Genomic DNA, 24,782 nt, shown 5'->3' on the forward strand with positions numbered 1-24,782 from the left:
TTTTTGTAGCATACCAAATGTCAGAACAACTAGGAAAGCCTTAAAAAAATAAAAATGACAGGCAAAAAGTTGCACATTTTTATACCTTTAGTGTCTAACTGCAAAAAAAACAAAAAAAGAAACAAGTGTGTATCAACTGCTAGCTTAACCTTTGAGCTGAGCACATAATAGTGCACTAATTAAACCCAGAAAGTAATTCAAGTAATGTTGACTCACTGAGAAACACTCTGAAGCTTCTTCAAGTATGGCTATGCTTGTAACCCACTTTATCGACACCTTGGCTTTCTCAACAAAAACCTGCTACTGTAGCTGGGTTCTGTACAAGGAAATTCAACATTTTAATGTATATTTATTTAGTTTTATTTAATTTTTTTTTTTTTTTTACAAAAGTTGGACAATTAGAAGGAAAAAAACCTAGACTTTCTAACGTCTGACCTAAAAGCGTACTATAACTGTAAACATTGTTGTGACAGTGATATTTACAAAGACTTCCTGGATAATCTAACCATGATCATTGTCTGAACCTGAAAAAGTTTTTGGGGAAAAAAAAAAGGGTATTTTAAGATGTAAGGATTGCTGACAGCTGTGGGCCAATTTGACAGAATACAAATTCTTGGTATGTACACAGACATAATTTATTTATTTATTTATTTATTTATTTATTCATTCATTCATTCATTTATTTATTTATCTATTTATTCATTTATTTATTTCGGACACATTTACAATCTGTTTAAATAAAAAAAAGTTTTGCAATGCTTAATTACATTTTTTTTTTTTTTTCCTGAAAAATAAATGAAGTGCTTTCAGAAAATGAATACGTTTAAGAGCGGGGCAAGTTGTTATTTTTAACAGGACAGTAATTTCATTATTCATATGTCACGTGAACTAAATCAGATGGGGAAAGAAAATCATACACATGCTTAGTGGTTATAAATAAATTGAACTATACACAGGGATAAAGATGTGCAGCTTCGGTAATCACTGCCATTGTTATTCCTGCAAAAGCAAATCCGTTGCTTTTAACTTAGTCAATATCATACTTTCCCTTTAATCAGCTCAGTGCATATATGTTCAAATTACTTTTAAAAGATCACCACCATCCTGCTGACTAAAATATAAGTAAAAAACACAACAAAATGCAGGAAAAAGTTTTTTTCTGTGTAGAGAAGACAAGAATCTTATCAAGATTCAGGATGCAATGGCAAGTCCCTGAATGAGAATATGACAAGATGAATACAGGTGATGAAGATGTACACACAATTTGTTTAAAATGTCCCTGATCACAATAACATCAATGTTTCAAGTCCAAGTAAAACCTTCGAGCAGATTCACAAGAAAGTAGGACATGAACTGTTATGCATTTTAAGTGGCCTGAAGTTGAACTGTTTGAAGGTATTGTGCAGAAGGAGAAAAAAACAACAACAACAATACGTTGTAATTCTATTGCCAAACTAGTTTTGAGGTATTTGACATGTATGTGGTACTATACATTATTTAAAAGCCTTCTCACTACCCAAAGAGTCTCACATTGTATGTGTCTAGTAGGTTGAATAGCACCGTTTGAAATAAAAACAGTTGAATTCCAAAGAAACACAATGTTAGCATTCTTTAAAACACAAATCTATAACAGTAATTCCAAAAAAGGAAATTAATTTACTGTACAAATCTTACCTGTTTATCTTACAGTTAGATTACGATAACTAAAGATCCCACAGCAAGCCAGCTGCCTTCTGAAACCGACACTGAGCCTACCCTGTTTCTTGTTCCTCAGTGTATTAAAAGCATATTTACTATGCACAAAAGACATAAAACTACGTTGAATATTCACAATCCAGGGCTGTTCAATAAACCCCCACTAATTTACATAAAACAGTCACTGATAACATGGTAAACCTGGAAAAAACTAAAACACCAGCTTTTTTCTAAAAATGTTAAAAATGCACCATGTAGTATGGCTCAATTTACAGTAAAAATGACATAGGAAAGTGAAAGAAGCACCGACACAATGATAGTCCTTAAAAATCTTTTTTGCATTGGTTAGCGAACCCTAACCTTTTGTTACATGTATTGTCTTGGATGTTTCATCTTTATACTTGGAAATCATTTTTCTGCCAATGCAGCAAATCAGTATAACCAAATTGTATGAAATAAATTAATTCTAAAATGTTTACATTTTTAATTTAATTAAAAAAAAAAAAAACTGCAGTAAGAAACACTTGCCACAAAGCATGGTGATGATGTTTTCAGTATCCAGTTGAAAGAAGTAATTGAGTGTAAATTGTAGAGTGTGTTCTGGTTATAGTGTCAAGGCGTTTCAATTAGGTAAGAAATGATAGTAGACACACTTGAGCACCATTGATGTTGTCATTTGCAAACAGTTCCATAAATTCACTCACAAATAAAGAAATACTTTGTTTCTTTCTTTCTGTAAAATTAGGTCCTTATGTATCAAAAGAAAAGCACCAGAGGAATTGACGCCGTGTACTTGCAAAACCTGCCAAAAAAAACCCACAAACAAAACAAAAACAGACCCATTGTAGGGTCGACTAGTAAAGCTCAATTTACGTGAAAGACCTTTTGTGAAAGATGATTTCATCTGTTGTTTACCTTACTGACAGGTAAGAGTGTTTTGGTGAGGCCAGTGGCGCTCGAGGTCTTTCTTTGTCATAAATAAAGCACCTTAAAATTGACTTCATCGTGTGTTTTCTACACAAACTTACTGTAAGGCCCTGTGACCTTGGTGAAGGCATATGGAGCTGTGTTGACATAGGTGTTAGTTGTGCATGACAAGGACCCCTCCATTAGTGCCCGGATGAATCGCTTGTAAGGAGGCGGCACATTGGATTCTGAAGACTCTGAATGCTCCCGCTTCACCCCCTTCTTGTTGCCTTTGCTCGGTGTTCCCTCACCACCATTCCTCTCTGCATCCTCCTCCTTCTCTCGAGCCTTTTCTGCCATCTTGGCTTCCCATAGAGCCAAACCATGCTTTGCCTCATTCAAATTCTTGTGCTGGTAAAAGACTAAGGAGATGCGTGTTGGGTGGTGGCGGTCTGGATTTTTAAGGGGGGTTGTGGCATGGAGCTCCCGCTTAGCACACTCGATCAGGACTGAACCATGGCTAGGTGCCACTGCCACACCACCAATATCCGGGTCCAAGAAGTTGTGCTCATTGTCTGACCACATCTCAGGCTTCTGTGGTGTTGTGGGTGTCTGTGGAGTTCCAGGCTCTTGCTTAATAACAGGGCCCATGGAACCATTTGGCAGTCCTAATACTGACTGTGTCTCGGGTTTTAAACATCCACCACCTAACCCAGAAGAAGGCATCTGTGGGCCAGGCAAACCCATCTCTGTTTTAATTTGCATATTGTAAGGATCTTGTCCTCGGGGTAAGATCTGAGGGCTACGAGAGAGGTATGGGCTTGGGAATCCTCCAAACTGATTACCTCTGCTTACAGAAGTTGTATAGTCAAGACCTCCATGGACCGAGGGTGCTCTCGACAGGGAGTCCATAAACTGGGGTTCTGAGGCTCCATTGGGACCATACGGTGAGTAAGGTCTCATAGGGTGAACTGGCCTCATGCCGCAAGTGTTGTAACCATTGACCTGCATACCTGGCTCTCCATACCTTGGGGGATAATTGACCTCGTAACGTTGATGTGCACCATACTGCTGGTCTGCGTAAAGCACAGGTCGTTGTTGGCGATACATGTCCAGGTGCTTTGGGTTTGACGCGTAGTATGGATGGTAATTTTCAAGGGGCATTCCTCCATTACATTGGTACCCAGGATATGGATGATTTGATCCATTGATGTAAGAGTTTGGTACATGGAGTGAGGAGGGATAAGGGCTTGTTGGTGTTGGTGGCTGAGGAGGATACAAGCTGCCAGGCTTGGAAGTGCTTGGAAAAGACCTAGGGTGGTTGGGGAACCTGGCGTAGTTGGCTGCATTTGTTGAGCCAGGGTAAGGGGGTAAAATGATCTGGTGCTGTTGTTGTTGTTGTTGTTGTTGTTGTTGTTGTTGTTGTTGCTGTAGTTGCTGCAGTTGCTGTAGTTGCTGAGGATGTGTCCCAAGGCGGTGTTGTGGCTGACCTGATTGTAGGGTTGCTCCCACAGTACCAGGAATAGGTCCTAGAAAACAAACCCACAAAAATTAAAGGCCTTAGAGGTCATTTAATAAATCATTTTCGCAAGGTTTTCAATGTTAATCTATTGTATTACAAACAAATAGGCATTTTTAAGATAAAAGATGCAAATTATAAAACGTGTTAACCTACCTGCCAGAGTAGTGCTGTGTGTGAAATTTTCATAAGTGCCAGTTTTTGACTTGGCCAGGAGGGCCTTCTCTGCCTTATCATTTGAGCTCTCCAGCATGGCGTTCTTGTTGGCCGCTGCCTTCTTAGCTTCCAGCTTCTTTTGCCGACAGGACTTGGCAGGCTCTGCAAGCATGCGCACCTGGCGGCGAAAGGCACTCAGGACTTGAATGGCGCCTGATTTCATTTTCGTTTGCTGACCCTCCTCGCTTCCAAATTCATCGGTGTTGGAAGCCTTATAAAGAGGCAAGACGTGGAGCTGCTCATCCTCTGGTATCTTTCCAATCTCGCGGTTATCCTGTCTTGTCAATGTACACACCTGTACAATAGGGTACGTTTAATAGTTTGTATTGGGACTGTCACAGATATAAAATAACACTTCTGTTATTCAAATATGTGTTCTAAAGCCACGTATTACTTTAGAACTACTATTTTGAGTCTCATTATCTATTCCGTTCCTCAAATGAATACGCGATACTCATAAAGATACACGATTCTAAGGTTCTACTTACGACAGTACTGCCTCCCTGCATGTTATGGAGGTCTCTGTGAGCATGGGCACAGAAGTCCATGCAAGCAGTGACCCCAGAGAAAGGACGGCCCTCCTTCGTCCCGAGACGACAATCCGGAGCCCTTTGTTCGTGTTCTATCTGTGTCCATGAAAGACGAGGTACATTTGTTAGTAAACAGTTCAGGTGTGTACTTGCAAAAATAGATTCGATTGTAAGGATCGAATTATTGTTGCAATGAAGTCCTGCAAGCAAGTTGCATCACTTGTGTAGACCTGTGTATTAAAAGCCTGTAATCAATTATTAGCACTCTGTTAACAGTTTAGTGGTGATTTACACTCACCTGGTTCCCGTAAGCGTCAGGTGCCATGGTTTTATACAAGGGACCTAATACGGTTGCCAAATTTTGTAAGTTTTGCTCCAGTCTCTCTTCCTGAAAGATTCAAAAAAAATAAAAAAATGTCACTAGTGAGTTACTGTGATTATGTTATTTCACGGAACTGTGGTCCACACTTCCATAACTGACACTTTAAATCTACTTAAAAGTACCTCTTTTACATCATCTCCTAGTAGCTTAAATTTTCGTGGAATTTTGCTCCGAGCAAATTTGCAGCCATTATAGTACATGCTCCAAGAGCAGCCAAAGGAGAACGATGCTCCACAGGCTTCAGGATCTAGCCCCTGGCATGCACAGGTCCTCCTGAGGGGAAGACAGACATTTAAAACGTGTCATTTGTGCCCAGAATATTCAAGGGTAGCAACAACTGACGGCGATGATTTACATTATACAGATATACTGTGAGGTTATAACAACAAAAGCAATATTTATATTTCACATTTATGTGTACAAGATAAAAACCATAGGAACAAGTACACCTGCAAACAACCATTTGATTTAAAGTCTGCTGCTTAATGACACTAGAAACAACTTCTGTGTTTAGTCAATCAAAGTTGACAAGATGTATATACGATAAAAGTGCTGTCACTTACTCCTCATTGAGAGCACAGCGTCTCTGAGTGTGGGCTCCGTGCTTTGTTAGAGTTTCACTCAGTTCGAGGTAGAGACGGTCAGCCAGGTTATGCTGGACGCCCTCCCAGACTAGGATTACTACAATGATGCAGGCTGTCTCACATGTATGTCCAGAACGTTCCCGCACCAGCACCAGTAGCTTCTCTTCATCACTGGATCGACGAATCACCTGAAATAAGACAGATATTTGTAATATGCGCACAGGTATTATTTTCTTACTGCTCAAAACAATGATGTAAAAGTGGTTGTTACCCATTTAGCAATGGGGCACCCCTGTGTACTTTTTCCTTCCTTGCCGGTGTATATTACTTTCTCAATTCTGATGGCGGGACCAGTGAGACCAGACCTTCAAAGCACAATATGGGCATTAAAACAAGTAACAGTTATGGAATAACACGGTTGATGTTGACACAAGTTCAGATTGGTGGCTAACCTTGTCTCCATCTTTTCCCGAATACCAGCAACACTAGGCGCTGACCCCAGGTGAGTGTAGTATGGGCCTTCGTCCTTCTCACTGATTTGCTCTGGTGGGGGTCATAGACAAAATGACGTCAACATTTGGAAACCAACTGATCCATCTTGTCGTAGAACAAACATTATGAAACTCACCAACACAGTGACAGGATGCAATGTCATATTGCGTTTTGACGGGGGTGTCCAGCAGATTCCGGATAGGGGTATTCAACAACTTCATGGGAGAGTCCATAAAGCGTTGTAAGAGGTGTTCCTTTTTAGGAGTGGAATCAGGGGGGTGGTTTAGATTAATAGTATTGGTGGTAGCTGCAGGTGATTCCGCTCCACTCAAATCAGTGTTTGTGGAGAGCACTGTAACAGACCCAGAAGATTCTACCTTGACTTTGTTAGCTGTATTAATGACAAGGGATTTCTTCTCAAACACAGGTGAAAGCTGGTACTGCCTCAGGCTTTGTTCCATAGAGGCCAAGATGCTTCCTTGTCTCTTGCTTTGCGCACACAGGGATTCTTGATTTTCCTGCTTGACTTGAATCCCTCCAATCCCCGTCTCTCCCATCTGCGACTGCTGCTGCTCCTGCTGCTGTGAGTCAGGGAACTGAAGTCTCTGAGTGTTTTCCATTTTCACAGCTTTGAAGCCAATTTGGGGTTCGTTAGTGCTCTGTGGAGGATGAGAAGGGCCTTGACGCTCCTGCCTTTGTAACAGGTGCATACGCAGGGCTGCATGCCTCTGGAGGTCTCCGTTGGGACTTAAAGGTCCCAGAGGTAACTGAGGTCCCCTTTGGAACTGAGTGCACGAGGTCTTTATCTGCTGTTCAGCTTTAAGGTACATCTGTGTTGATACCTGTTGGTTTAATGCACCTTGTGATAAGTGAGGTTGTGACTGTGTAGAGGTCTGGGGGAAGTCTTTGTTGAGCTGGTGGCAGTGATTGTTTGGCTGTTGCGGGTGAAATTGCTTGAGGTTACTGCTACCTGAGTCTGGTGGATACTTCCTTGGATCTTGTTGTAATTGTTGCATTTCTGTTAAGTTACTGCTGAATGTTGTATTATCAGTGTGCTGATTATGGTGGTTGTTGGACTGGGCAGAAATGTTTTTAAATGCCTGGATGGGTTGAAGCTGCTGGTGACCTGGTGGAGGCTGACTATTAGGTCTATAATTGCTAGATTTGTGTTCTTGGCCTTCAAATTGTGGTGGATGGGACAGGGGGCGCTGAAGATGACAGTGCTGCTGTTGTTGCTGTGTTGGTAAAAGCCGAGAAGACAGTATATCTTGCAGGTCGGGGTCTTCACATAGGTGCTCTGACTGCATTTGGGTGTGATAGTGGCTTTCTGCTTGCCGATTTGGGTGGAAGTTATGCTGGTCAGTTATTTTCTGGGGTGGAGTTTGCTGCATTGGAGATGCTTTAGAATTTGAATGCTGCCACTCAGTGGCAGTGATGTGCTGGGCTGGGGCACAGTGTGTTTGGTTTGGGAGACGGTCTTGCTGTTGCTGCTGGAAGTTGTTAGTCCTCTGGCTGCTGTCTTCGAAAACTCCCTGTGTATGGAGTCGTTGCCCTGGGTTCATTTCCAACATCTGGCCGTGAACCTTTTGGTTAGCTGCCTGCTGCTGTGACTGATGCTTTGCAGAGAAGCCCATCCACATATCCTGCTCTTGAGCCTGAGATGATGGGGTACTTGATGATTGCTGCAGGCCATGTGAAGAGTTAAGCTCTGTCCAGCCTCTCTGCTGGGGAGTTGAACGCAAGTTAGCACTCTGTTTAGCGGTGTTCTCCATTCTATTTTCCAATCCAGCATGGAATGGCTGCTGGAGACTAGGCCCCATGGGTCCCATACTGTCAGCTCCATGTGGCTTCCCAGCATTTTGTTTTAAGTTCTGGGATAGCATTCCATGTGGATGGCCCCCTTCTGTGCTAAGATGCTGAGTTTGACCGGTCCCTCCTCCCTCACATTTTCCCATCTTCTGTAACCCAGAGTTGGGAAAAGGTCCGTAACCTGCCTCTGCTGTCTCTCGAGAGTTCTGGGTAAACTCCTGGTTAGCTTTTACATATATATCTTGACGATTTGTATTATCTCGATAACGTTGTGGGCCGTTTTGATGTTGTGAGCTATTGGAAGTATTTGTGGGTGAGATCATTCCAGACAGTTGACCTAGAGACAGCTCCTGACCAGAGTAACTAGGTGGCCTCTGCTGATGCTGTGGACGCTGGTGTTCTGCTCCAAAACTGTTGGAGTAACCGTTCCCTACATAGCTGACAGAGTTGTAATTTTTGCTTCCTTCAGCATTGTCAGATGCCACAGACTGGCCTTGCTGTGTGTTGGGCATCCGATGATGCAATCCTGAGGTTAACGACAGCTGTTGAGCACCTTCACTGGGCAACTTATTTACCAGGGAACCATTAACAGCATCTCGTTGTGACCCCGATGTCTGTGGTGCAATTGACACTTGCTCAGGGTAATACTGAGATAATGTTTTCTCTAAAAGATCACCTGGAGTGTGTTCTATGGTTGAAGGAGGTGAAACAGCACCGTTCGGAATCGAAATTTGCTTATTCCTTGGTAGACAAAAAATATCACCATGTGTAAAATTACAGTTCCTCTTGTCTAGTGTAACCTCTCTGTGTGGGGCATTGCATTCAAATTCTGTTGCCTTTGTCAACTCGGGAAAGTTGTCCACCAAACCAGAGCTCACGTCATCCATTCCTTTAATCTCAGAATCCATTTTAAGTTTTTTGGGCTGGTGGACCAGGAAGGACTGTTCATTGAGTGCATGCTTCAACTCCCCATTCATTAATTCTCCGTTCATTATGTAGGCTCCTTGATCAAATAGCCCTTGTCTGGAAGCAGGGCTGTGCCTCTTCATGGAATTGGCACCTGTGCTGGGCTTGAAATGGTTCCAGTTTGTATCCCCAGTGCTCTGCAGAGAATCTCCCTCTGAAGACTGGCCTCCATTCTGTAATTTGTGAGCGACGTTTCGAGATGTGCCAAATTGTGTTAATATCAGACTTTCTTCTGTCTCATGTCTGGTCTGTTCTGTTTCCATCTGGCCTAGTCAGAGTCCATCCACAGGGCTGCCCTCTGTCTGTCCTGCAAGGCAAAGAATATGGGAGATTAATATTGGGTTACGTCATTTGTTCAGCAGGTTTAAGTGTTCAGGTAAAGTAATACTGCAGTAATACATGCCCTATGTGTTTTGGTATCAACAAAGGTAGTTGTAGTTCACATGTGCTGTTTCACATAGCGTGACAGACCCCAGACACTGTTAGTTACACTCAATGTCCCTGTACCAAAAATAAGGAAGAGTTTTGATTTGGTGACGCAAATTCATTTGAAGAAGGTCCATTCATCCATTTCTTTTGCATAAAGCTCTACATTTTGAGGCTTTAAGATTTATGCTCATCACTAGTGAATATATTTTTAGATGGTGACTGCATTACAACCTGTATGCAAAATCTATGATGTGTAACGTCAAGATATCATGTATTATCACCTAAGGAATAAAACCATTAATACAGTTAGGAGGTTTGTTAGGAATGAATATTTCATATTCATATGAAGTTTGTATGTCTAGTAACTTGGATTAGTGTATTTGTGTGGGGGCAGTTGAAGTAAAGTATAGTAAATATTAAGATTTTAAGATTAAGATATTAAGTCAGACAAATGGTGATATATTACTAAAGACAATCAAAACACTTTCAAATATGAATATGGTAAGGGTCAGTGAATGTGTATGAGCAGGTGAGACCAGTTAGCAAGAGAGAAAAGAAGAAAATGTGACTACAAACCAGAGATTGTCACTGTGTTGTTGACAGTGGACTGTGAGCCACCATTCGGAATTTACCAAACAAAGCTAAACAAAGCATGTCCCGATTGTACGCCCTGTTTTGTGTTCACATGTCCATTATCTAAACTGCTTGGCAATGTGTGTATTTCCTTTTAAGACTCTTATCTCAAACTGGAAACTGTCACTTCCTGTTATTTATTATAGGTGAATAGCACATCTAACAATACCACAACAACTCAGGTTCTCACTGCCTCTCGCACAAGTTGAACTGTGCATCTTGGATGTTGGATGTTAGCTATGACTATCCTGTATTTATCTCATGTACATCCAAATTCATCACACTCTATACAACAGTAGACAGAGGCTTTTATGGTTTTTAATAGACACACTGGGAATGTGTTTGAAGGAAATAGGAAAAAGGCACGAGGAATGCTCAATTTGAAATGAACATAAACATTTGAGGGGAGGTGTGTTTGGAACACACGTAAACATTTAAGTAAAACAGTACTATAGAAGATTCCGGCCTTAAGGTTTCATTTGGTTTTACTTATGCTCTCTCCGTCTGCCGTAAGCAAATAGATGCCGGGGATTCCAGTAGGTTATTGATTTTTGTCTGCTGCCCTCCATTGTTAATGCAAGTCACATTCAAAGCATCTGCAGAACAAGTGCAGGGTGCAGGATCAAAGAGCTGCAGTCTAATCCATCATAATTATGAGCAACTCTTGCTGATGCTAAAGGAACGGACATCTGATGATCACCAAGAGGAATCCACAATATTTAGCTGGCCATTATTAACCTCGCTGAAACATTTACGCATTTATGTCAACTCATTTGTCAACTTTCAGACCTTTGATCAGGTTGAGTCATTTTCTGTTGATGAAAGAAGCTTTCAATTATGTGACTGTTACTTGGTTACTGTGGAACACAAAAAGATGTTTTCACACTGCACAACTATTAGTCACAATGGAGGTACAGTTTTAGTTTGTAATGCTTTGACACAGCAGGAGCTTTGTAAACATGTGTATATCAAAATAAAGGTTCACCAGGGACATTTACATTCCACTCAAGTAAACACACTGTGTGTATTTCCAATTTATTATGAGAGGTAATGGTTATAACTGCAACATTCTTTGATTTATGTTAATAGAAATGTCACTTAGACACTAAATGTAATTTAAAGACTGTGTGTACATTGACAGTAAATACAGTTTTTGGAGTGTGAGAGAAGCCTTGGATTACAAAGGCTGGCTGCTTTGGTCAGTGTGCTATTCAACCTCGGAAAACATAATTGGACCCACATTTGTATTCCTACAAAAGCTCTCCTGTTAATGTAAACCCACTATAAACTCACTGGAGGCAGTGACTGATGACTGGGGATAAAAAGAAAGAAAAAAATGTAAATATTTTAGGTGCAATGGAATGTTTAATTTGGCATAATCATGCTCCATCACTGAGCCTGATCACCACATCTGGAGCCAGTTACAGCTGATTATGAAAATGCTGTTGCTTCAAAGGCCACGTTTCATTCAAAGCCTGATAATCTCATTTGAAACATGTTTCAGTTTCAATTAAAAAAATAAAGCAATCTGCCCCAGAGGTAATTTAAAAGTATAAATACTATATTCATTTCAGTCAATAAATGCACAAACTTAAATAATCATCTATTAATCTAGTCATTTGCAAATTGCTTGTACAAATGCTTTTCAATTTGTAAAACATATCTATAAGATAATTTAGCTGTACCTTTAGCTTGTATACTGTAGATACAAATAAAATCATAGATTTAAATGTATTTTATTATTATTATTATTATTATTTCGGTACACTGTCAGCTTTTGATTCAATCCAGTTTTAGTGATGAGTTCATTCTACTTCTAACCCAGAACTTATTTTGATTGTCTACATTCAACTGAATAATTCAAGACCCCAGCATACTTTGCACTTTCAGAAACTGTCATTTGGTTTGTGATAAATGAGGCCAAAAAAAGTTGCTATTTTGGCCCAGTGGACGATGTGGACAGAGATGAAATACACAGAGAATTGACAAGCCAAGCTCTCCCCACGCGAGCTGGTCAACATAATGATCTGTGTCAATCACCCCTTCAGGACATTAGCAGCCCTCCAGACCCCTGAAGTTAGAGTGCTAAATCTCCCACTAACGAGCCAAGCTGTTACAAGGGTGTCTGTATGCTCCCACTGTTGTCACAACAGAGAAGGCAGCTGCCCGTAAGCAGGTGGAAGAGGGAAAAGCAGCGAGTCCTAAAACAATAACAATAATGTAATAATATCGCAATATCATTTTCTTCAAAAGCATCAAACAACAACAACAAGTTTAATGTACACCATATCCTCCAAAGATCTGTGAGTTTGTTTTTAAATTGTTACCGGATCATCAATGCAATCATCAATTCAAACAGCTCAGTGAACTATGCCCGTGTGCAGTGTACGAGCTCAAAATAATCAAACAGAGTGGACTATAGGCTGTATATCACTTGCATTGAATTAAAAGTCAATGACCTAACTAAGACAAATAAAGAAAGGTCATGTTTTTGGTGCCGTCTCTCTGTCTTTGAAATGTTCTGGACCCAAAAAACATCAACTTTTTGCATTCCAGAACCGATTAGGGAGTGGATGATCTTTTTTCTCAACTGTATAGTTTTATTTGTTCAACGAGTCACTATCAGTAAAAGTACACCAATGCTGTCACCTTTTTCCACTCCGTTACATGTGAAAACATCTGATCCCTAAAAATAAAAGGAGACGAGTAGGTCAAAAACCACTTCCTTGCCACATGTGACCAGCCCTGTGTTTTGTCTGGCTGTTAGCGTGGTCTGTAAATCAGTAACTCAGTTAAGAGGTGAACATTGGAACACTAAGCTGCTGTGAGTGTGGCTCCGTTCCTGAGGGACATTCCAGGGTTTACAAAGGATCGAATGGAGCCAAGCAGCTTGACATAGTTGGATACACCCACACTGACAACAAAAAAAAATCTTTGCAAACCCAGAACAAAGCCAGGGATCCCAGCTGAGTGCGTGCACGCCTGTACACGTACAAACACACCACTGACACCAATTATGCAATGTTGTAGGTCCAACTTTCAAGGTGTTTGCTTTCAGACATTTTCAGTTGTGGTTGCATTCTTCTAATTATTTATTAGGTTCATGGGGAAATCTATTTTTGGTCTGGAAGTAGAGCAGGAAACTAAACCCAGAGGCCCTTTTGAATCTCTTTCTAGTAGATTAAGTCCAACAGGAAACATCTCCATTTCATCAAATAACTAAGCATGTTTGGTGTGAAATTGGATAACGGATATTTACGTCCGTTTCCTTCAGAAGCTTTGTCTTCATGCCACTAGTGTAACATAGTTTTACCCACTGGACTTGCTCTGTGTTTTTGTTATTCCCACCAAGAGCTGGTGAAATATGAGAGCTGCCATAGTAGAGGGGTCTACTTGGCGTGACTTGGCAGCCGCATGTGACATTCACCGCTAACGACAGCTGGTTGGAGACTCAGGTCTCTGCACTTTCAGTTTAAGGCCTGGGCAGCAGTGCTAAAGGGCCCTTCTGTTGAAGAAAGAGAAGGAGAGGTGGAGCATTGTAAATCAAAAAATACACTTGTGATGGCTCGCCGCTGGTTTGCAGAATAGTCACAGGAATAAGTCAGAATCTCAAGTGAACGTTTCCTTTTCTGTGCTCAAACAGGCCTATTTGCATTTTCCTGTTGAAAAGATAAGAGCTTGGCGCATGTTCAGTCCAGACTAAACTATAAATTACCACAACACATTGTAAAAAAAAAAAAATAAAGCACATATTCCTCATGAACTGACTCACAGCAGAATATGTTTCGACTAATTCAATATGGGTTCATTTAGTTATGAAAATGCAGTGATTGGGAAGGATTTCTGTAAACTCAAGGTCTAAAAGTTCTTGCTCATGTGACCAGTGTAAGGCGGTTCCAGTCTTGCTTTAAACCTCAGTGTGTTTTACATGTTCTCCCTGTGTTTGCATGAGTTCTCTCCATCTTCCTTCTACAGTCCAAATGTGTGCAGATTGGGGCTCAGCTATTGCTAAATTGCCTGTGGCATGAATGATTGTTTGTCTTTGTCTCTTGGCTTGTACCCTGCCTCTTGCCCACTGGTGCCTGGGATTGTTTCTAGACCCCCACCCCCACTCCATGTGACTCTGAAAGGATAAGCTACATATATAATAGATGTTAGTGTCATTTCTCAGGGCCTCTGCTGTATTCAATGTCCCAATTACAGTTTTATGTCATCTAAAACACTGAAATATGGTATAAAAGCAGCAACTACCTATAAGCCTCATTTGGAGGTAAGGTAAAACTGTTCGTCTGCAAATGAAACCTCATCTTTGTGAACCACAGCCAGTTCAGTTAGGTCAGGTGACTCACATGCTGCGCTGTTTTGAATCCCTTGTATAAATATGAAGCTGGTCTTGCTGCTCCACAGACTCCATGACCTCTGACAACATGTTAACAACTCTGCATTCCAGCGGGCTATTTCAATAACGGGGACATCGACAAAACACTACGCAATCCTGTCAAGATCATTTTGAAAAGTGGATCATTGCTGCACTTGTGTTGTGATTTTAGTCTTTGCATTCCTTTATATGTATATCTTAGTAGATATTCCTTTAGACGTCTGTGTAGTCTTTGCATTATGACAGCGCATAACATATGGCTGGCATATGAACTTTGGGGGGGGTTGGCTTCATTGAAGAAGAAGAAAGAATCAAGGGGGGGGTAATATCCCAAGTCTGGAAGGTTGTAATACACCAAGTCATAAAGCACAATGTGAAATAAAGTGTCAGTAGCTCGTGTTGTTAGTGTTGGTTAAATCTTTGTCAGGCACAGTAGGACAGATGTTCTTAGTCTCACAGTCAGGCACGTAACACTTGTGACGGGGAGTATGCCACATGGCACGCTCATACAGTACGTCTGAACATATGACACCCTCCACCCTGCTGAAGAAACAGAAGCACCCAGTGTCTGCAACCATTCATATGATCCTCTGAATTTGCATGCACGGCCAGTCATTGTACAACTTTCTCCAGGGTGTGCTTGGAGAACGTTAGCGACATATTGTCATCATCTACACTCTGACAGCACTCCAATAACAAATGACAGAGAAAATACTGGACAGTGACAACCATTAGACCACACTCGGAAAACATTATAAGCAAAACATTAACCTCTGTCTGTATGAGAACAATATATACTCACATCTGAGCATGCAACATTAGAAAACTTTAGAAAATACGTTTTGTAAACTGTATTGTTCTAGACTTTGTGCTAACCTACATTAGCTGGCTGCTAAAACTCAATGAGTAGACGCGTGTTCTGGACCTTTGTTGTATTCCAGTTTTTATTATTATAATGGGGCCGTCAATCAAAACAAGAGTAGAGTGTAATGGTCCAAACCAACCATTAAGCAATTTTTTCACTGGATCACTTGTGTTTACTCGTGATACAAACTTCTTCTGTTACGCATGAAGATGTGTTGGTACCAATTGTCACCGAACAGCTCCAGACACACATGTTGGATATTACCGGGGATACAGACGCTGGAGAATTGAGGTTATAGAGATAATAACAGTGGTTGCTGCATGAGGAACCTGATTTTCCCTGTACTCATAAAACTAGGGTGTAGGTTTTCTGTCAGTTCTGCATCCCCCTACAACAGGTGATCAGGCTTAGTATCAGATCCATGTTGTTCCTCCTCCCACTTCTGTCCTCTCCATTAATGGTTGATGAAATAAAAGTGAAGCTCTGCAGGCAGATTCAACTTTCTGAGACATTGAGTCCTGACAAACATACTAACCACGATTTTTGGTGTATTTGCGTAATGTATGAATATATATGTTATATTATATTATGTATATATATATATATAAATATACACACATTGTGTGTAAATTGTATTCAGTTCCTCCTTTGAATCTGGAGACAACCACAGATTGAACCACAGAGGGACACATTCGTCTGTTTGTAATTTCTTCCCTAGAGAGTCTCCTCCCCCTCCATGAGAAAAAAAATGTATCTGTTCAATCTGCATTGTTCTTTATGTTAAATGCAAGACAGCTGTGGTGTACTTGAGGAGCTCCACAGTCCATGCAGTCTAAAAGCTTATACTGACACTAACTATGTAGAATAATGTATTTTCTGTTAACAGTTTATGGATAAAAACACGGCTCTTTAGTCGTGATGAAGTTATCCTTGTTGAGTGAAGGCAGCCAAATATGCTGAGAAGTAAGTTTGTGATGGTAGATGCATGGATGTGTTGGATCACCACACATGAATGTTAGTACCTGAAATTGTCAAAAAGAGACACAAATAATCTTGAATAGTGCTATGGTTCATGATGCTGCACTTTTTCGAAAGACCTGCCTCAACTTAAAAGGTGCCAAGACAGGGGGAATGATCTGGTACCATAATGGTAATGTACATAGCCATAATTAAGATCAGCGTCAGCATAAATCCAAGATTGTTTGATAGTGATGTACAGGGCTCAGTGGGCTTTGTCTTTACTAAGCGCAGTGAGCAGGGCTTAGAATATATTTATCCATGATGAGCCACGACATTCTCTTCTGAGGGGGACAGGAGTCAATGATTTGTGACAACCTTTAAAGGACCCAAGGACACGAGGGATTTCGTTTAGTTATAATGCCAAGGCTGAACTGGACGACCCTATAAGAATAACAGGACCAGCCTTTGTCCTCATGTGGAATGAGACAAAGTAGTTCAAAGTACTGAAGCAGAATATAGATACAGTCTACTATAGAAAACATTTCATGCTTTATGAAGCGTAGTAAGCACTGTGGTATGAGAATATTGTAATTCCAACAGTGAGAGATGTTGCCTCCTGGTAGAAAACATTGGTATAAATAACTCAACAGTTTGTTGTTTTGTTTTTTGTTTTTTGTAGAGCGACAAGCCCTGCCTCTGTACATTTCGAATACAATGTTTGAGTAGCTGTTGTTCCGGAAAAACTGCTCTCACAACAGTCCCGCACAAAACATCTTGCTGGTATGCTACTTTTGTACTTGGTCTACTTCACTCAATCTGATCAGCTGTAACGCCGTCCTCTAAAGTGTCTGCTTTAAAGTGGTGAGACTAATGCACTTCTTTACACTTTTTGACTATAACAACACAATACGGTCATCAACTACAGACATAACTGCTGCGATGTCCTTGCATTCCATTGCTTTGACTCCAGTAGAATAGTGTAGACATGCAACTTGTTGAAAATGAATTGTTTCAGCTGGACTGCAGTTCAGTAAATGACCTAGTTGATGAGTTTAGAGTTGGGGTCTCGACACATGTACGGTACATCTAAGATTAATACATAGCAGAGCAGATAGTCATGAGGTAGTCATGAGCTTGTCATATTAATTCACAAACAACAAGAAATGCTTGTTCAGCACAACCTGAAAAGAAAACCCCGTCTAACTTGAAAGCTCTCTGTGCAAAGTTTACACTAAGATTGTAATCCCTTCCCTGTGCCTTCAAGCCGCGTCGCATGGAGACTCTAATGAAGAAATGTGTTTCTGAGCACACAAACCCAGTAACCTGTGCCCTACCCCTCACTATTCTGCACATTTCCTTCCAATCTGCTTGTCTCTTTTGCCCTCCAAACCTTTGTCTACGCAACAGTCAATATATCTGACTAACTTGATTAACTGTGTGCAGAGCAAAGTTAATTTCTTTCAGAGTACAAGGTAGCCATGGCGACCATCTTATGAGCGCTTCAAAGCCCATCTGGTCTAAACATTACCCCAGCATGGTAGGCTGAGGAGCACATTCAGAAACCTACATTTGCAAAAACCTGCATTTGGAAACGTGCTTGTGCAGGCCAACACATTTAAAATGTCTGCTCAATGAAACTGTCGCTAACTCAGTGTGTTTCTGAATTAAGGTTGCACTACTTGAAACACAAGCGACTGCCCCGTGTGTTTTCTCAGGTTAAAGCATGTATTTTCAGAGCTGCGTTTGGCTAAATGCTGCTTTGACGTGTGCAAAGCGAATGTAGTAACAGGCTTCCTCTCATTGGTTTCCAAGCAGCCTGACCCAAGCTGCTGTTGCTAGGCTCCCTCTTTCCCTCCACTGAGCGGAAAGCGTGTGACTCTCATTGAATAGTGAGTGAGGGATATTTTCTGTGATTCATGTGCTTCCGTGTAAGGATTCATCAGCAGTTGCTTACATTTTGAGCAGTTCTAAAACATATCCCGTGTATAGTTTTGGGGGTTCTGTTTTAAGACAAAATGTATAATTCAAATATGATAGAGCTTCAGGAATAACAGTTCCATCATATAGAATTTATTTTTCTGAATTGAAAACCATATTTGGACCCAGTCTATCTCTAATACAGCTATTTTTGTAAATTGTTCATGAATGCCGCTTTATCAAAATCAAATGTATACTTTCTCTATGCAAATATGGATGCAGGTCCAACCTGATTGCCATTAAGGGGTCCTACTCGGAAAAAGACACCAGCTGCTCCAATCATACATTCCACCTAGGAAACCTAATATTGAGCCTGAGCCAATTGAAGCCCTCAGAAATAGTTAGTGATGTCATTAAAAGCCTTTGGTAGGGGTTACGCTTCTAAATGACATTCAGGACCAGCTGTCTGTCTTTGTGCTCCGTGTGCAGACAACAGGGGGCCATGGGGCCTAACCTTTTCAATGACAGCTCCTAGCGGCAAAACCTTCCATATCTGACAGCCATTTGAGAAAAGAGGCCAAGCAGTCACCAGAAGTAGTCGTTTGGGTCACCGCAGACCCTTTTCAGATTGCTCTGTTATGTCAAAGCTTTGCATATCCTGTGGCAGGGCATTAGCTACAGAGATTGCTTTTAGCGAGATCAAAATGATTTTTTTTTTTTTTAAATTGTCCTGAAAGCAAACTTTGTAAAATGAACCTTTCAGGATTAAACCTCTTGAAAAGCTTCCTCTTTGTCACAGATTTAAGTGGAACTGAATGGCCTTTGACATAAGGGCCTTACTAAGGGTTAGATTCAAGCATGAAGCAAGCAAACATTTCAACATAGTTTTTTTTTTTTTTAAAGGTATTCCGAGAGCGGGTGTGCACGTTTGCAATTTCATCACACGTTGTTTGGCTTTGGTATGCAAAGCTACCCCCTTGGCTGGTTCAGTACTGAATCTCAAACATTTTTGTCTGCAAATGTTCAACTTGTTCAACTGATCGTTCAAGAGTTCTTGCTTTGTTTCCGAAGATACTTGCAACATCAGCAAAGGATCTCAAAACCCTCGCTATATAATAAATATGCTAATGCCAATGCCTGGACTCTTGTGTGTGGTTGTAAAAAACTGATAAAGTTTCTTACACAGGTTATTCTCATGATCTGCAGCTGTGAAGGCCTTGATCTTCGCAAGAGCTATTCATTGACATCACCACAATAAAGGCCCCCTGTAAGAACTGCGGCGTACTCGAGCACAGACGGTTTTGTGTCTGTGGCTTTTAATTTTTTTTTTTATTATTATTGTTCACTTCTAGTAGCGGAACCGGCAAAAGGGGCATTCAAGAAGATTGTCCAAGCGTAGGAGGGGCGGTCTGGCGAGAAGCGGGAAGACATGCTATTCGCTACGAGGTGATTACATAACATCTCACTATGCCAGGATAGTGTTTGTAAACAGAGCGGCCATGTGCATGCGCTCACGTGGAGGAAGCTTTTGAGTCGCTGCCCTAGCTGTCTCACCCCTGAGGTAAACCCTGACATCGATACATGCTCACAGGGCCGGGAACACTCCCTCCAGCCCTGTGCCACTCAAACACAGCCTTATCACGCTCACTCCATAATTACGCCACAGCCAGTTAACAACGGTCAGTCATATTTGGGATTCACGATACAATTCATGTTGCAGTTAGTCGTTTTTTTTTTTGTTATCTCGTGCTCACAAAAACAGTTTTACTGTAGCACATTTTTAGCGATGTACTTACTATAAACCACTCCCACGTCATGATCAATAACTAAGATATAGTTTTCATGGGATGGAAGGTCAAGATCCAGGCAGTTTGGTTTGGCACTTATTGATAAAGGACACCTTTTTTGTGGTATGGTTTCGGTTGGTACAGGTTTTACACATTTATTTGCAGATTAGAAAAGCTCCCCAACTCTTTCAATCCAAAGCAAATCTATCAGATCTTCAAGTGGATAACTGAGGCAAACATCTTTCGGTCAAATGTATTTATTAACTGTAACCTACACGCAGCCATACATTGGTGACGGCGCGTTGCCTGCAAACGTGTCTCAAATGGATTCGTCATTAGCACACAGATTGCACTGCAGACGCGCCATTGTGGTTTGCAGCTTTCCCCCCTTGCTCTCTATAGAAAAATAACCTCCAATTACATACGAGCAAGAGAGAAATCAATATTGCAGAGATCAATACAACACTCTGTATCTCGCCATTTTGTCTCACAAAAGCATTTGAGCTATGGCCAGCAAGAAGGCAGGTAGTGCAATCTAAAATGTCTAACCTGCCACTGGGTCTCTTTCCCTGTGTCATTTGTGTAACAGCCCTTGGCTGGAAATATGATGCTTGGGCTGGACAGAGCAGGGTCAGAGGTGAGGGCTTGGGTAAGGGCTTTGGTATTGTAAGGAGACAGCATTGTTGTTGAACGCTATGGAAACTGGACATTCTTCCCAAAGGTGACATTGTCCTTTTCCCTGGGAGTGAGATAAAGGGGACTTACGGCCATGACGAAGAAGCAGCCCAACCACACTGCTTTATCTCTAGGTGTGAATAGATGAGAGAAGCTATGTGCATGAGATTGATCCATCTGGCCCATCCCCCACTCAGCCCCCCACAGACCCACTAATGCTCTGCTGCCTGTACAACAGCAGCCATGCAGAGCCTCATCAAACCACCTCCAGTAAGACTGTGTTGTTGGTTTCCACTTCAATGTATATATATGTATATATATACATATATATATATGTGTATGTGTATATAACCCATGACAACCTCCATTTGTGAACTGTGATATGTGCAATCCATCCAAATGTGCAGTAGATACAGGGTGTAATGTGATGTTTGATGTGCTAGAGTAGAAAATCAACAAGACTTGATAGTGCCTTGTTGTGTGCTGACTGAGCTTGTTGAGAAAAACAAATTGTACTCCTCAAGATACTCAAGATTTGGTAAAAAAAAAAAAAAAAAGAGGAAGGAGAAAGTGTACATAATAATAATAATGTGATTTAATTTGGGTGTTTGCTGTGGCAATGGGATCCTCACACATGCACACACACAGGAAAGTGGAATTAAGAAATCCAGGATGCCTGAGAAAGTGGGCCTTAATCTATGCTATTTGATTTATCCTGGCTTAGTCTGTCGCAAGGACATCAAACCAGGATGAGAAGGCACAGTTTGCTCAAACCAGGTGTAACTTAAACTGGTAAAAGTGCACATTCATGGCATGACCCTGGCGTCGATCACAGATTTACTGATGAAGAAATGGAGACAACATGAGCAACGTGAGCAACAGCTTATAATGAAGACTTATGAAGCGGTGGAACACGACGTAAACAAGGTGATACAGCCGCTTTTAATACAATCAGAGAAAATCCTGCCGGATAATTGCGGAGGTGGGTGATGTTGACTACTCAGAATATCGCGTAACAAAACAGACGCATCCCAAAAATACCACTTTATCTGAGTTGTTTTCCTACTGCGACTGTAATGGAACGTGTCTTGTGCAATTTAAATAAGACCAAGGTAATATATACGCCTAGAAGATAGTAATTAAATGTAAATCACATTTATTTCTGATCAGAGTGACAGCTGACTTAACAGATTGTGCGGTTTACCGCTCTGAATAAATTGCAACAGAGTTGAGGCTAAGTTCAGACAGGATAACTGACATATCCAGGCTCAGTCCTTATCCAAATTTCGTGCAACGAGCTCCCGATCTCGCGCAGTCACAACATAGACTCTGTGGAGGACTCCATCGCTTGAGCACCCCTGTTGACACTACAGAGTCAATGACCATGCTTGCCATATCAAAACAGTACCATGCCATTGCGTCAGAGGGGCACACCAACATTGTTGTTCACTTCACAAGGAGGATTCTCTGGCACCGTAAGCAGTTACTGTTTTTAGAGTTGTGTATTTATTTGCAGCCACGTAAATGCAGCATTTAAATTTAAGCATTTTAAATGAATGCTTATTTTAAAAGTCTACAGTTCAGATAAAAATCTTGGCGATCACCTGATAATCACCTGACATTATATGGACTCCATTGCCCCGTCACATTCTTTAATGACTGGCCATTATTCTTTATCCTCCAGGCATTCCTTTACTCCACTTCTAACCTGAGGCCCTGCTGTTACATTACAACTGTAGTCAGTAGAATACACAAAGCCAATACACAAACCTGAGGTAGATCTGTTGTTTTGCAATGGGCCACTTAGAGCTTAATCTTTAAGTAGTGGTAAAGACTAACAACAAATTAGTGAGCGACTTTCTGAGATAAAACTTACATTTTTTTAACTCCTTTAATATTTATTCTGTTAAATGTGTATACATCCGGGATGATCTCACTGCTTTCCTGCAAATGTCACCTTGCTGTTATTGTAAGCTCACTTCTTTAATATGAGTATCCATTACACACAGGCACACACGTCTTTGTATCATGAGTCCATTTTTTTTTTCCCCAAAGTAACACACCAGTCTACATAGCTGTAACCTTTAGCTGCTTGTACTGCAATAACAATGTACAATCCAGTCAAGTTGTCAAATGCCACTAGCTCTTGTTTAGCCTCTACTTTATAAACACACTAAACCCAGCTCCAGAATTGCGTTTTCTTTTTCTCTCAGTTAATGGTGCAGTAGGATTGAGTTTCAGTCCTTCAGCTTTGTGCCCTTGTGTGCATTCACTACACTCTGTCACCAACATTCTCTTCCACTTTGCTTCTTCTGGGGTTTTTTTTGTTATATATCTTTATGTGTCTTCTTGTTGTTCAGTGGTGAAAGCATTGAAAGCTGATTCTCAGAGATACACAAAGCCAGGAGCTATTCGACTGCAGTCCACTATGCACTCACTGCTGGACATGTCCTGTTTGGACTTTTACTCTCCTACATGCAGTCTCCAAGCACACAAACAAACACCTAAACATCTATGGCTATGAGAAACCAAATGTGTTTAAACAGATTTGATAAAGAATATCTTTCTGTAATAAACGCTGATTAAACATAAATATGTAAAAATGTTGATCTAGTCTTTTAAAACAAATGCACACACACATTACATGCTCAAACACACCTTTAATAGCATGTGCTTGGACGAGAAATGCAAGGTTGTAATGTGAGGCAAGGGAAGAGAGGCATTATTACACAGGCATGTACGTTCTGCTTAAACACAAACTCCTCAACAAGCAGCCTATAAATAGACTATTTTCCATGATGCATTCAAAAGCAACAAGAATGTTGTGTGAGCACAAGACACAAGTCTTGTCTTTCAGCTTCAGCCGGCAAAAAAAAAGGAAAGAAAATCGTCAGCCATGTTGGAGTAGCTTTATCTAATATCCCCTCCTTATTATGTTGCTCTTGCTTTCACGGTGGGGAACATTTACTACACCTCTACTGAAAGAAAAACCAACAGAAAATACACCCAGGGTTAGAGAGGATAAGGGTAAGGAGAGTATTAAGTCTCAGAGCAGATTCTCACCTCCTTTTACGTCCCTCCACTTTGTAGAAATTCCAACAAACCGTCTGGATCTCCTCTTTAACAAATCCTAAAGGGCAGCCATCTTGCCTCCTTCTGTTCTTCTATGAAACAGACTATCCACCACATCAATATTCATGGAAACCACTCTGACGTTGGCTCTCATCATCAGGAGAAGCCAGGGTGTCGCTGTTTGCCGGCTTGAGAATCACACTCATATGTGACCCTAATGTAAGGCAGCAGAGGCACACACAGTGCACGAGATGTTGGAGCAGGTCAGGGGAACAGCCGTGCTTTGCTGGCAAACTCTAATAATCACAAAATCACTTTCCTGCTGAGTTCTTCCCACACAAAGAGACAGGTTTTCTTCCCCCCCCCTCGCTCCCTCCTCTTTTTTTCTTCCCTCAGCCGCACACAATAGTGAACACTATGATGGCTGCCCTGAAGCACTGGAGTGGATTTAGTGAACAGGATAGGACTCCACCCCCAGTGCACTTTATTTTGAATATTGCACTGGTCTCAACTGTGTGACTGAGAGAAGAAGGCACCTCCACCCCCTTCCTTTTCTCAGACAGGAAGCCAAGTGACTCAGGGTTTTTTCCCTCCCTTTTCACTGAGTCTATTTTGGCTTCCTTATTTCATTTTCTTTCTTCCTCTGTCGTAAGGTTACAGAAGTTCCCCCTTTGATGTCATTTGTTTCTGAGCACATTACAGCAACTATCAGATGTGGCCAGTTTGGAGCCCGACCACTTGAGCAATGTGCTCATTTATAACGGCTGTGTCTTATTTTGGCACGCCTCGGTGGCTGACTTGCTGACCGACTTGCTGGCTGGCTCATTTTTAGAGTGGGGTGTAAGACAACTCTCTAGCCTGTCTACAGAAACAGACAGCATACTTTGCTTAATGTGTCTGCCAAGACCTTCCTCCTGTTGACACTGGCCACGTGGGCTTGAGAGAGATAGAGAGAGCAGTGTGAGGG

General features: G+C 41.3%; 1 protein-coding gene across 1 annotated transcript; it reads right to left on the minus strand.

Annotated features, from left to right (window-relative positions):
• Positions 1-1,784: 1,784 nt before the first annotated feature.
• Positions 1,785-24,175, minus strand: tet2 (tet methylcytosine dioxygenase 2). Its single transcript, XM_044028685.1, has 10 exons — positions 23,807-24,175; positions 6,461-9,406; positions 6,285-6,375; positions 6,104-6,197; positions 5,812-6,020; positions 5,371-5,521; positions 5,165-5,254; positions 4,825-4,962; positions 4,277-4,631; positions 1,785-4,130 (listed from the first exon to the last, which is right to left on the minus strand). The coding sequence occupies exons 2-10, from the start codon at positions 9,360-9,362 to the stop codon at positions 2,710-2,712; spliced, it is 5,451 nt and encodes a 1,816-aa protein (XP_043884620.1). The 5' UTR covers positions 9,363-9,406; positions 23,807-24,175; the 3' UTR covers positions 1,785-2,709.
• Between the last annotated feature and the right edge of the window lie 607 nt (positions 24,176-24,782).

The sequence above is a fragment of the Solea senegalensis genome, linkage group LG6 (genome assembly GCF_019176455.1).
Source record: "Solea senegalensis isolate Sse05_10M linkage group LG6, IFAPA_SoseM_1, whole genome shotgun sequence".
In the NCBI taxonomy this organism is placed as follows: domain Eukaryota; kingdom Metazoa; phylum Chordata; class Actinopteri; order Pleuronectiformes; family Soleidae; genus Solea; species Solea senegalensis.

Coding starts and splice junctions, on each gene's coding strand:
- tet2 (XM_044028685.1), bottom strand. CDS start 9,362: ATGGAAACAGAACAGACCAGACATGAGACAGAAGAAAGTCTGATATTA. Junction 6,021..6,103: donor GGTGCCCCATTGCTAAATGG/GTAACAACCACT, acceptor GTCTTATTTCAG/GTGATTCGTCGATCCAGTGA. Junction 4,632..4,824: donor TGCAGGGAGGCAGTACTGTC/GTAAGTAGAACC, acceptor CCTATTGTACAG/GTGTGTACATTGACAAGACA.